General features: G+C 52.0%; 5 protein-coding genes across 5 annotated transcripts; 2 read left to right on the forward strand and 3 right to left on the reverse strand.

Annotated features, from left to right (window-relative positions):
• Positions 1-1132: 1132 nt before the first annotated feature.
• BDP55DRAFT_676858 (uncharacterized protein) lies at positions 1133-3580 on the reverse strand. The gene has a single exon (XM_060575853.1). It carries the CDS (start codon positions 3537-3539, stop codon positions 1605-1607), a length of 1935 nt encoding a protein of 644 aa, XP_060425071.1. The 5' UTR covers positions 3540-3580; the 3' UTR covers positions 1133-1604.
• Positions 3581-4207: 627 nt separating this feature from the next.
• Positions 4208-4996, reverse strand: BDP55DRAFT_732503 (uncharacterized protein; the record flags this gene model as incomplete). Its single annotated transcript, XM_060579949.1, has 2 exons — positions 4208-4615; positions 4970-4996. 2 exons carry the CDS (start codon positions 4994-4996, stop codon positions 4208-4210), a joined length of 435 nt encoding a protein of 144 aa, XP_060425072.1.
• A 133-nt stretch (positions 4997-5129) lies between these two features.
• BDP55DRAFT_697042 (uncharacterized protein) lies at positions 5130-5794 on the forward strand (the record flags this gene model as incomplete). The annotated part of the gene is made up of 2 exons (XM_060577635.1): positions 5130-5550; positions 5610-5794. The coding sequence occupies 2 exons, from the start codon at positions 5130-5132 to the stop codon at positions 5792-5794; spliced, it is 606 nt and encodes a 201-aa protein (XP_060425073.1).
• Positions 5795-7044: 1250 nt separating this feature from the next.
• BDP55DRAFT_561125 (proline dehydrogenase) lies at positions 7045-8394 on the forward strand (the record flags this gene model as incomplete). The annotated part of the gene is made up of 2 exons (XM_060570053.1): positions 7045-7496; positions 7566-8394. The coding sequence occupies 2 exons, from the start codon at positions 7045-7047 to the stop codon at positions 8392-8394; spliced, it is 1281 nt and encodes a 426-aa protein (XP_060425074.1).
• Positions 8395-8581: 187 nt separating this feature from the next.
• Positions 8582-9300, reverse strand: BDP55DRAFT_697044 (kinase binding protein CGI-121-domain-containing protein; the record flags this gene model as incomplete). Its single annotated transcript, XM_060577636.1, has 3 exons — positions 8582-8887; positions 8946-9068; positions 9139-9300. The coding sequence occupies 3 exons, from the start codon at positions 9298-9300 to the stop codon at positions 8582-8584; spliced, it is 591 nt and encodes a 196-aa protein (XP_060425075.1).
• Positions 9301-12336: the final 3036 nt, after the last annotated feature.

Raw genomic sequence — 12336 nt, forward strand, 5'->3', positions numbered from 1 at the left:
CTCACATACCCGTCTCCGACCTTCCCCTTTAATTCGTCGCAGCGGCACGCCAACTGGCAGTAGTGCCACAATGGGTTGAATGGCGGTGTCTTTCCTGCGACGATGACTGGGTCTTCTTCCGCGAGTGAGTTGGTGCCCGGCTTTTGTGTGGTTGGCAGGGCCAGGCCGCGTGCCGTCAGGAGAGTGAAGAGTGTGAGTTGGAAGAAGCGCATTTTGTGATGGTATCGAGAGACTGGCGCTGAGGATTTGTTGCTTGGAAGTGATGTTGAATTCTGGAGATAAAAGTAGATAGTCAAATGTTGCCGTTGAAAAGACTCAGGCCTGAACTGCAATGTTGGTTGATGCTGATGCTCTCAATCCATGTTTTCGACGTCGTTGTAGCCCCGGCTTATATACTCTCTTGATCTCTAACAAGAGCCTATTTTCTTTCCTAGCTTCGATTTTCAACCAGAATCGTCACAAGATCATCTGTGTCAATGTTTGTGGTTCACTCAGCATGAAGCTGCGCGATGAAGTACACGCTGGCTGGCACAGCAACAACTTTATCAAGGTGACGATGATTCCTGGTCTCGTGGCGGTTTCTGTGCTTCTCGATAAGCCTCAAATGCTTCACGAGTTGGAAATTCACCTCAACATTAGGTATTCTTGGATCGACAATGTCCGAGTGAGTTCATGTGATCAAGACGTTCTTTGCTTCCTGTCGTATGCCGTGCGAAAGGTGGTACTGGTATAACCGCAGTTGTCATCGAGACAGCAACAGAGCAACACTTATACAATCCATCATGAGATCTTTCGCCTTGCTCTTCCCGGTAAGCAGGGCAACCGGCCTCCAACAAGGGATGCCGAGGGGTAGAGAATAAGACAGAGTATGTGCGACGGGAGGTACTTTCACCGTTATGATAGAATTGAACTTGCTTCTATGGCACTTGTGTAACGCGACAAGGTCGCGTCTTCGCGGCACTAGAGCTATTCGACCCTCGCAGCAGGTGTTGTCTGGAACGTGTCGACATTGCATCCCCTTTCCTGTTTTCTCATACTACGACTCATTGATACATGGCAAGTCTTCAGCTGTACAGGTGTTGACGGATCTCGCAGACGTTATACGAAACCAGATGGCGGTGAGACATTTCGTAGTTAATCAGGCACGCAGGGCAATCTGGCAGCCCTGCCTGCACTGCATTGTCCCCCCTTAGTTCGATGTTGGCAAGTGACAGAGAACACAGCATGATCTATTCTAATATCGCAGACTGCACATGTGAGATGAACGCCCTAAAAACTGCTCTATTGCGGAGCTGTCCGGAGATGTTGCCTTGCGAAATGTAATCGTGGAACAAAGGGCAGCTCGGTCATTGATGAGAGATGTCCGTGACAGCCTGGAAACAGTCCGAGATTCTGTCAACAGCACTGTCGCCGTTATACTTGTGTGCAGCAGCATTGAGGTGATGGACATCGGCCGATGTTGCTATCGCAACGCAAAAAGACGTAGATGAAATTACGGCATGCCCAATGGAAATTGCAAGAGGATGCGAGTAATGCTACAAAATGAATATTGTATACTAGAACTGAGACAAGGGTTTTCCCTGCCGGGTATTTGAGCAACATTATTATGATTTGGCCTCCCCATTTTGAACTGCCTTCTTTTCCACCTGGACTGGCGGTGCTGTGACGGTGGCGCTGCTTGTCGCTATCACAGATAGGACGCCGTAAGCAACAAGTGCCACGACGGCAATCAGGTCGATGATGTGAACGAACCACCAAAAGTGCTGGGTGCCCAAGGCGCAGGTTGCATATTCAAATTGCCAAGTCCACGTGGTCTCGTCAAACCAAGCGCTGAGCAGACCTGCGTTGCCGCCAAAATCGCCCATCATGCTCCTGACGGTGATCTCCCTCAGCCCCGGAGCACCAGCAGCCCCGACTGCGCCGCGGCCCTTTGCTGTCGGCCAAGTTTCGACCTCCCATGACCGATCTTGTTGGTCTGGTTTCGTTTGGTTGATGTAGTGGTACGTGTCACAGCCCTCGTGATCGTGACCGTTCAAGATGACGCCGCGGCGACCTCTGCCGTTCCCGGGCGCCTCCGTGTTACCGCTCATACCGAAAATGCCCTCGAGGAAGCCTTTGCTCGCGTCGGCCGAAAGTAGGTTCTGCTCCTTGACTCCGCCACCGTCGTGGTCGCCGTGGAAGTCGAAAAAGGGCGCATCGACGCAAACACCTTCAGGCTTGTACAACGGGATATGAGTCAGCACGACGGTGAAATGACCGCTGTATTCTACGGCGGCTGAAGTCTCAATGACGGCGTTGATGAAGGCGTATGTGTCGTCTTGCAGAGACGTGTCTTTGGCCGGAGTATCTAGATTCATGTCGTTCAGGACGATGACGCGAATCTCAGGGGGCAGGCGATCGGACTCGGGATTTTGCTCGTCATCCACAATAGTGGCGTTGAGCTTTGGGTCTTGGATGGGTAGCTCGAAACGCAACTCGTAGTTTGCCTTGCCAAAGAGGCGCTCGAATCGGCCGAATCGGTCCTGGTTGATGTCGCCAGCGTAACCAATGTCGTGATTGCCGGCCACGTTGATGACACGGCGCGGCCACACGGCGGAGGGCTCACCAGAAGCAGAAAGGTAGTCGGTGAGGTCATACTCCATGGCCGGGAACACTGCGGTTTCGTCTGGAACCTTTCCGGCCCCTCGCACCACGCGATCCCAGTACCGACGGCCGCGGCGCCGGAACTCTTCAATGCCAATCCACTGACTGCCCAAGAGGTCGCCAAGTACGGTAACATGGGTAGGGCGAGTCCACCAGTGTACCGTTCGGAAGATGTGTGCCAGGTAAAAGTCGTTGCCAAAGAGGTCTATCCGCTTGCGAATCGATTCGAGCTCTTCAAAGACATCCTCCAGGAAGATATCGATAACGTCGTGCAGAGAGTGACGAATGCGCTGGCGCAACGAATTGCTCGACTGGAAGGTCACATGGGACCATAAGCTTCTCGCGTGAGGGAAGATTGGGCCATCGTGCTTTCGAATGGACGTGTCGCCCTCGAGCTGGGGGTCACCGAGCGCGAGAAGGCGGAAAGGCGCGGGACGAGCTTCGCTTGATCGGAGGGGAATTGGTAGAGGGATATGTTGTCGCGCGGCTTCGAGGAAAGCGGCAGCAGCACTGCTGTCGGCGACGTTGCTCGAACTATTTGAGGTCGATGCGCTGCGGGTTGGAGGGACGGGAAAAGCGCATCCCAGAAAGACGGGATAAAGATAGAGGTAAAAGGTCGAGATTACCGCCAGCGGCAGCAGGAGGCGAAGGCCATGGCGGAGGAGGGCCACGAGGGACATGTAGACGGCAGCATGAAGCAGAAGTCGACGACTCTGCAGCTGTGGTTGGTGTCGGGCCTCCTTATTGTGAAGAGAGGAGTGAAGCCCAAAAGAAGAAAAGGAAAAGCTAGGAATTGTACGGATACAGTTGAGATAGGAAGAAATAAACAGCCCTCTCCTATTTCGTCCAGCTTTCCGTCGCAATTTGCATTCGGAGGGTGACATGGGACGGAACATGTGTGGAAAAGGGGTCCAAATGGGTACAGCGACTGTAACCCTGGCAAGGCACTGCCCCCAAGCCTCAAGGTAATGTACCTACCCCGTAGGCCCCCCAAGGTGTGATGGAGTTCACAAAAGCCCCTGTTTCTTTAGCTACCTGTAAGCTATGGCCCGGTCCAGGCCACCGACGTCATTTGTTCTGGACACTACCCTTACTGTGGTCTCTTACCTCGATAAGGTACGATGCGATGCGATGCGATGTGACGAATGCATCTTCATACCACTTGCAGCAATTGCTGATTAAATGTGAGGTAGTTCTTTGAATATCGAAAAGCCACAATCAGCCTCCAGACTCACATCAGCCCGCAGTACTAGAGGCCAGACTGTCTACCGGTATTTGCATAACTTTCTAGACAAGAAAGCCATCATAGACAGTCTTAAGTGGCTAACCAAGGCCTGGAATTTGAAAAGAAGCTTGTTTCCATACCCATGAAATTTAGAGCCTCAATCTTCTATTGCCAAGCGTGAAGTAACCAAGGTCATTGCTTTGTCACTTGATGTGCATCTGTGCAAGACGTTGCCGTATGACTGTCAAAGACCGTTCCAATTGAGAGATATGATTCATAATCTTGTGACCCCGTCGCCCAACGCCATGCATGCATCGTTCTTGAAATCCCAAAATATCATCATGCATCAGATCCCATGCCCTCTTCATCCTCCATTTCCTCATCCAGAGTTGGAATATCGACCAAGAACTCGGGCTCATCCATGTCGAATGAGAATGCCACAATGCAATTGTCCTTGAAACCCTTTGCAACTGGAGTATCGTTATCCGAAACCTTGATGTTCTTCCATCCTTGCGTCAAATCGGCAGCATTGACAGGTAGGGCAAACGCCAGTTGTACGTCGCCTTCGGGAACGGCGGTGGTCTCGGGGGAGGTGTGGTTGATTGTGAGGCCGTCGGGAAAGCGATCACGGAGCACCTCGAGCAGAGACGTGGTTATTTCGGAGAATTTCTGTTGGCCATCGACAAACATCAAGATGGTGTGCGCACCGTGCTTGAAGCGCACCGAGAAGAAGGTCTCGTCGATCTGCTGTTATGGAGAATTAGCACCGTGAGCTCTGAGCAGGCAGAGATTTATAGAGGAATAGTAATACCATCTTCTCGAAGTGGCGATGCCGTGGTACTAGGCAGAATGGAAGGCAGGACGCAGGGTTGGAGGCAAAGGTGGGATGGCGCAAACCAAGTTGTTTGGATCGTCGGTGGGTAGAATTAGAGCAGGGTAAGGTGAGCTGCAAGCAGGGCAGCGGGGAGTCGCGACGGAGCTCGAGTCCGCGGGGCACTTTCCCCAATACGAAGTCACATGATTTCGTGTTCTATGAGTGGTGGCCCAAGCTCCTCCACCTCAGGCGAACAGTTTCCTTGGAGCTGACGGATCATCACAGACTTCTAAACGAGCAAATTGGCGGTGCATCCCGGTCTCCGTTGCCAAAGTCTTCAATTGTCAACAGCCACCCATCGCAGGCTCGTTTGGATTGCCTGAATACGCGAACGAACCCTCTACACTTCGATCCCAGGCTGATTCTCGCTCCTACACCAGCACCACCATGGCCGACCGCCCACACATGACGTTGGCCGAAAGCCTCAGTTTCGGCCAAAAGCCTTCAGACGCTCGCCTCTCCATCTCAACACCAGCGCGTATTCCGCTCGCAGGACTCATTGGATTCGGTATCGGGACCACCCTCGGTCTCGCCCATGGAGGCCGCATAGCTCAGCTGCGCTTCCGCGCCGAACACGCCCACAAGATGCCCACGACCACGACCGGATGGTACCTATATCACAAGAGCAAGAACTACCATACCATGTATGGCGGCTTCAGGGAAGGCATGACTATGGGACTTAGACTAAGCTTCTGGACCCTCATGGCCTTTGGTTTAGAGAGCACAATCGACCGGTATCGTGGCCAGAGCGATCTCATCAGTACTGTATCGGCCAGTTTGACAGTGGCCGGTACTTTCAGTCTATGGAGTAAGTTGACCCAACCTCACGCTGAATATCTTATGTGTACTGATGCTTTTTCAATACAGACCGCTTCTCTCTTCCGACGGCAGCACGCACAGCAAAATACGGTCTCCTGTTTGGACTGGTATATGGTGGATTACAAGACGCCGTTGGCCTTGCTCGAGGTCGTCCTATTGGCTACGTCGAATCTCTGCGCCGGCGATTTGGGTCTGGCAAGGCACCGAAAGCCGATCAGCCTCAGAGTGGCTGAGCTAGGGATCTCTCCCGAGAACGGCATCACATTGCCACAAGCCAACCTCCAGGAGCTGTGTAACCATAGGTTGTTGATTGCGCCGAGGATCGCCAAGCCTGGATAAAGCAGAGTGCCACGAAGCTGGCGCCTGACCTCTGTCCGCATGTCATTGCGCCTCCCGGTTCAGCATGGCCCGACTGGCCTTACGCTGCGCAATATCGAGACAAGCTACCGCAGGATACTGCCTCTGCACCTAGGCGAGGCCAAGTACCTAGAACCCCGCCAGTCTGCCTGGTAGCTGATCGCAGACCAAAGGTCACAAGCACTGGAATGTTCGAGTCGCAGAATAGCCTGGTTGCATCGAAGCTATCGATATGGACTCCAATCCCATCACCGTCGCAGGTCAAGGTTGTTCGCCAATGGGGGCATTGCAGATTGCACTGCATCAACGCCAGGGTCCGTCTGAACGCTCCGCATCCGCATCCGCATCCGGCTACAATTGGCTGCCTCTCAATGACACAAGATGCCCACGTGACAGGTCTGTGAGAAGAGATAACGAGCTTGGTTAGACCTGACCAAAGCGATCGTTGGCTATTTAGCTGGCCTCGGCGAGCAGGAATACATCATCATTTTGGCCAGACATTGGCCTACCTGAGATAACGGCCCAGTCCGTGAGACGGCCTTGGAACCGTCCGTGGGTACGGGCGCCATGCAAAGACGGACTAAATGAAGGCTATGTTTTTCGTAGGATCGTCGAGTACATCACCTATAAAGCCCTCCTGCGCCGATATTCTGTGTTATAGAGTAAATAGTCATTCATCACTCGAACTTACCTTGAACTAAGCAATCAACACTCTTGCTGCCACAATTAACAAGCTCGGTTCCATCCGTGCTGCATTTTTTATTGCCTTTTGAAATTGCTTCTACTTCGCCAGATGACCCGGCCTCTACACAGGGCTCGCTTATTCTGCGGCTCTAGGGCTACCGTCATGTTTGCGCCTACTCAACAACAAAGCATGGCTCTCAAGAGAAGATCACTGGATGCCGCCTTCCTGACGTTTGTTTCGCGCGCTAGAAGTCGACAGCATGGCAGCTTCCCTTCCACAATGGCGACGGATAGGTCTATCCACTCGTCTACAAGACGGTCTTCCTCCAATGACCAGCTCTTGGACGCAGCAGACGCAACACCTACACACTCACTCGAATCTAAGACGCCATCACCAGCAACAATATCATCATCATCATCATCATCATCATCACCACCACCGATGGGCCCCTCGGCACCCCTATCAGTCCTTCCTCTTCATATGATCATCCGCTCCTTACTTACAACAACAATATCCTCCTCGCCTATCCTTCTTCTGCCCTCGCTATGGTTAATGTCCGTCCTCGCGTACACCACCGACCCGCTGCTTAATCCAGACAAGAACCCACTCCTACGATTCTTCCTGAAGAATACCTTTTACGCGCAATTCTGCGCCGGAGAAAACTCAGTCGAAATCGGCAGAACCATCAAGGGTCTCAAAGATATCGGCTTCTCAGGTGTCATATTGGGATACGCAAAGGAGGTTGTCTTGACCGACGCCCAGAAGAAGGAATTGGGCGTATGCAGCAAAGGCAAAATGGCAGAAGAGTGCATTCGCAACGAGATTACTCCTTGGGCCAAGGGTACCTTGGAGACGGTGCAATTGGCAGAATCGGGAGACTTTGTTGCTCTCAAGTAAGACCCTTCTTTTCATTTAAATCTCCATCCTGATCCTTGAACCATGGCTACTAAACGCTTTTGTAGATTCACTGGTGCCGGCCGTCAAGCACTACATTCTCTCGCAGAGCGTTTGCCACCCTCTCCCGCCTTAGCCGACGCCATGAACTCCATCTGCTCTCTCGCTGCCGAGCGTGGTGTTCGCCTCTTGTTCGACGCTGAGCAGGCTTCTCTGCAATCTGGCATCGACGACTGGACTATGGAGTATATGCGAAAGTATAATACCGTTCCTGGGCAAGCCCTCGTTTACGGGACGTATCAGGCGTATCTCAAGTCAACCCCCAAGACTCTGTATAGACATCTCCGAGTCGCAAAAGAAGAAGGCTTCACGATGGGCGTTAAGCTGGTACGTGGCGCTTACATTGGATCCGACCCGAGACATCTCATCCACGACACGAAAGAAGGCACGGATGCCTGCTACGATGGCATAGCCAAAAGTCTCCTCAAGAAACAATGGGGAGACGTTTTGCAGGGCGACCTCCAAATGCCCCAAGTTAGCTTGGTCATCGCTTCCCACAATGCCGAGTCCGTCAGGCGGGCCCGCGAGATTTGCAATGACGGGGATGCCAAGACCCAGGTTGCCTTTGCACAATTGCAAGGCATGGCAGACGAAGTTAGCTGCGAGCTGGTCTATCCGACTAATTCGAAAAATGTGCAAAAACAGCAACGAGCAAAGTCGCAGGCCGTTGAAGCGTACAAGTATCTCGTCTGGGGGTCGACCGGAGAGTGCATGAAATATCTCCTGAGGAGGGCGCATGAAAATCGTGACGCGGTGCAGCGGACGCGGAGTGGACGCAATGCGATGTTCAACGAATTGGTGAGGAGAGTGAAGGGTATTATTGGGGTATCCATCTAAACTGGCGCGCTTTTTGGAAATCAAATCGCTGAGGTTGCAAAGAGCTGGATCCTACGAGTGGGGTTAGATATAACCCTAGACTTGTAGTATAGCAATTATGATTTTACGACTTACGACATATCCATTTAAGGATAACAGAGGCGGATCTCCTATAGATTAAGGGAATGCGTCTGCAGAATTTGGCACCTTATGCCGTGCGCAATGCCATTGCGCCCAAAACCAGAGTCTCGAGCTGTTCTCTGCGCTCTCCTTCGTCCTTGATGGCGTCGAGCCACGCGAGACCGTTCAACTTGTAGTACTTGCGCACCTTGGCCCAATCTGTTGATGTCGAGATGGATTCATCCGTGAACGGGGTAGGAGTACCCTGGAAGTTGTCCTTGAGGTGTTTCTCGACGTCTTCTGCGGAGGGAGGGCCGTTCGGGGAAGTGATCTTGACGACGATCACGTCCTTGGTCGACGGACTGATGCCATAGCGACGGTAGGCTTCTGCGATCTGATGACCGGTTAGTACCTTGAATCAGATGCTCGATATCGAAGGCGAATCATTGTACGTTATTCGCAGAGCTGAGGGATGCGACGAGCTCGGAATGCACGTTTGGGGTTTTGAGGCTGCCGTCGACCTTTGCGGTTACGGCCTTGAAAGCAGCAGCGAGGATATGGGTTCGAGAAACGGCCTGTCGAAGTTTGCAATTGTTAGTGAATCCTGGAGGCTGTTTTTTTGTGCAAACGAATTGTTTATCATACCACAGAGGCATCGATCAATGCATACTCAAAGTCTGCGTTGCGGGCGAGGAGCTGTTGGTGCAGAAAGGCTGCATTCTGAATATCCTTGAAGAAAGCGACGTGAACAACGTGATCGGCAGGCACGTGATCGATGGGTATGGTTTCAATGATGGAGGACGACATGTTGAATGCTAGATGGAGACGCAAATATCAGAAGAATGGGAAGACGGATGGGAGGTGTGGGTGGTCTGGTCGAAGAGTTTCGCGGGGTAAAACTTGGGAGGACTGAATTTCAGTGCCGCCGTCCAGTGTGTTGAAGTTTGTTATCGAGCGACGATAAACTTGGAGGGGCACCGCAATGGCGGGGTTCCCTGGCACGACCACGTCAGAATTACAGACACCTCAGACTCAGCTAATCCATATACTCCGTAGGCCCACCTGCCTGCCCTGCTGTTTCGTCTTGGTGTTCTGCGGTGCTGTAAATTCTTCGCTGCAATTCAGGACATCTCATCTCACAGCGCGATTCAAGAACTTCCTTCTCATCCCATCACTCACTCATCAATTCACTCACTCAACCGATGACTTAGTCATTCATTCACGAATATTCGTTTGACTCACTTAGTCAGTGAGTTGCAATTCACTGAACCCCTGACTAGGTCTGTTTTTCATTCCTCCCTGAAATTAAATCTTCCCTCCCCGCTCGGGCTGTAGCTTAGTGTGCCTGTTTCCTCCTAGCATGCATTGCACGTGTAAGAGACTAAAACCATCTCCTTCCCCGAGGCTAAGAACCTTATTGAAGCCCTATCACATCTTGTTCTGTGGAGATTAAGTTATTCCCTATCTGTCGTCTGTGGTCTGTTGATGATTCGTTCTGGTAAGAATCCCCGCGTCCTGGCAGCCTTACAAGTCAGAGTTTCCGCGAGACCACGTCACCTGAGGTATAGCTTTTGCGCTTCCTTTATATTCAGATTTTGGTTCATGTTTAGAATTAAGATTATTGACTTACTCGGTGGTCATTTTCGTTTTCGTTATGTTATCCCAGGCCCTGGCACAATTGCACAAATGAGTAAGGAGTAATACTATCCAGTTACTGGTATGCTTTGGAGACCGGAAGGGGCTCCGAACAGCTGTATCCGTTCAAGATCCAATCAGGGCCAAACCATTGACATGATTGTATCTAGACAGAGTGAATGATGTTGAATTTGAGTCACTTTGCGTTGGTGAGCCACGCGAGAGTTCCAACACCGTTCTGAATCTAAACAAGTTCGGCATTTGATGAAGCAGAAATGCCTCACTTGACAACATCCTCATCTTCGACCCAACTTGTCGTCCATGGACGATGTGAAAAGGGCATGTCAGTTGGCCCAACTCTTCAGACGCATCATCCTCTGGCATGGGTCTCATCATACCCGGCAGCCCTGCTGTGACGCGGCAACCGTGGGCTAGGTGAAGCCGTGTTTCCGATGTTGATTGGGCTGCTCGTCTCCGCGATTCAGCCTCCAATTAGAGGTCCACAATGGCGATGCGTACGCGCCATGAGAGACGGTGACATCTGAGCTTGGGCGAGACTGTCATACACACAGACATTTGGGCGTGTTATTCGTAACCGTTTAGAGGGGGAAGAACAAGACTTGGCACATGAGCCCTGGACTGTGCATGCTTTCATGAAGAGAGTCAGGGTAGTCAACTTACTCGAAGAAGATGTGTTGGCCACGATTCCATGGTCTTGGGATGACTTGCCGTAGGGCGCCTCGCTAATTAAGGCGTCTCATCTCGAATAGAGGTTGTCCGAATCCGGGTCAGTACAGAATAGAGAATCACATACTCCAGCCATACCCGCGTGCCTTGCCCCGTTGCTCAACCTCGTTGACTTTCCTCGGCGGCGTTGCCGCGTTAGTCGTCGCCGGACGGGGAAAGACTTGCCGCAAGTTGAGAACGCTGGGATGGCACTTGGGCCGGTACGTTCGCGGCAAGGACACAAAGGAGGCTCGTGGGCTCCCTTTGAAGGACCCGACCACGGCAGGCCGGACGACGCTTAGAAGTCTAGTGAGACATGGCAGGGCATCATGGGGGAGCGAATACCTACCTAAGCCAATGGGTTCATGAGCACATGGGTTTCTTACCTACGAAGGACGGGTCGATTGCAAGCGTATCGAGCTGATGGTAGGACAACAACGGACAGGCTGGCTCTGGACAGATAGTTTTGAGGGCTAGACTTTGAATTGTAATACATTTACAGTCATTTTCGTATTAGTCTACGGCCTTGGCCCTGACACTAGAACCTTGGAACCCTGGGATCTTTTCGTTCCCGTCCATTGTCGGCTGACGCCTCCGTGCGCCACCTCATCGCTCATCGAATCTCATCGCCTCGATTTCCTTTTGGACCCAATCTCGAACCCAAACGAGGTTGATTTCGTATGCTAGGCTTAGCATGCTGAGAGATGCGCATTTTCCTTTCTGGTTCGTCCGTTTCACTCGCCAGAAATATCTCGGGGGTATGGTGTTGTAAGTCGAACTGTCTGGCATATCACATCTCACATCTCATCACACAAACTACATCTCTCTCACTATTCACAGCAATTGCCCTGCTATCTGGTTCACTGGTTCACATGCCCCTTCCACTTGACCCGCGAATGCCTACCTACCTATTTACATCCGGCCGTTACCTTTCACGAGCAATCAGCACTATCGCTCGTCCAATTTTACCAAGTCTCACTTCAGCCAGTCTCTTTCGCAGCCTCCATATCCACAGACATCACAGCTCTCACTCAACTTTACGCCTTCAACGTCAACTGGAATCCGTTATCAGCCAGTCTGACTTTGGGAATCAGGTCTCATCAGTAGGTCTAGAGCATTGATTCTAGACTGGCCCCGCGTGTCAAGCGTCAAACTAAGTGGCAAGCGTCCTTCGAATTGGCACGTAGCGTGCGGATACAGTACATACAGTGAGTGAGTTTAGTTGTCTTCAAAAATTCAAAGCTCAGTGAGGCAAGGTTCCTTACAGGTTCAATTTACGGATAGTTTGGCCTGGAATCCGCCCTGCCGCCCTCCCGCATCCCGACAGGTTGGGAGCCCACCCCCAGTGCGTTTGCGACCAGCTCCCGCGCCCCCAGTCTCTCTACCCCCTGAAGCCTGGAGGGAGCCACTGGAGTCGACGCTTCCCCCCCCGGCTGTCCTTCCGGTACCTCAGCAGCGCAGCGCACAGCTCACCTAAAAACG

The sequence above is a fragment of the Colletotrichum godetiae genome (genome assembly GCF_030913485.1).
Source record: "Colletotrichum godetiae strain CBS 193.32 chromosome Unknown BDP55scaffold_50, whole genome shotgun sequence".
Lineage (NCBI taxonomy): Eukaryota > Fungi > Ascomycota > Sordariomycetes > Glomerellales > Glomerellaceae > Colletotrichum > Colletotrichum godetiae.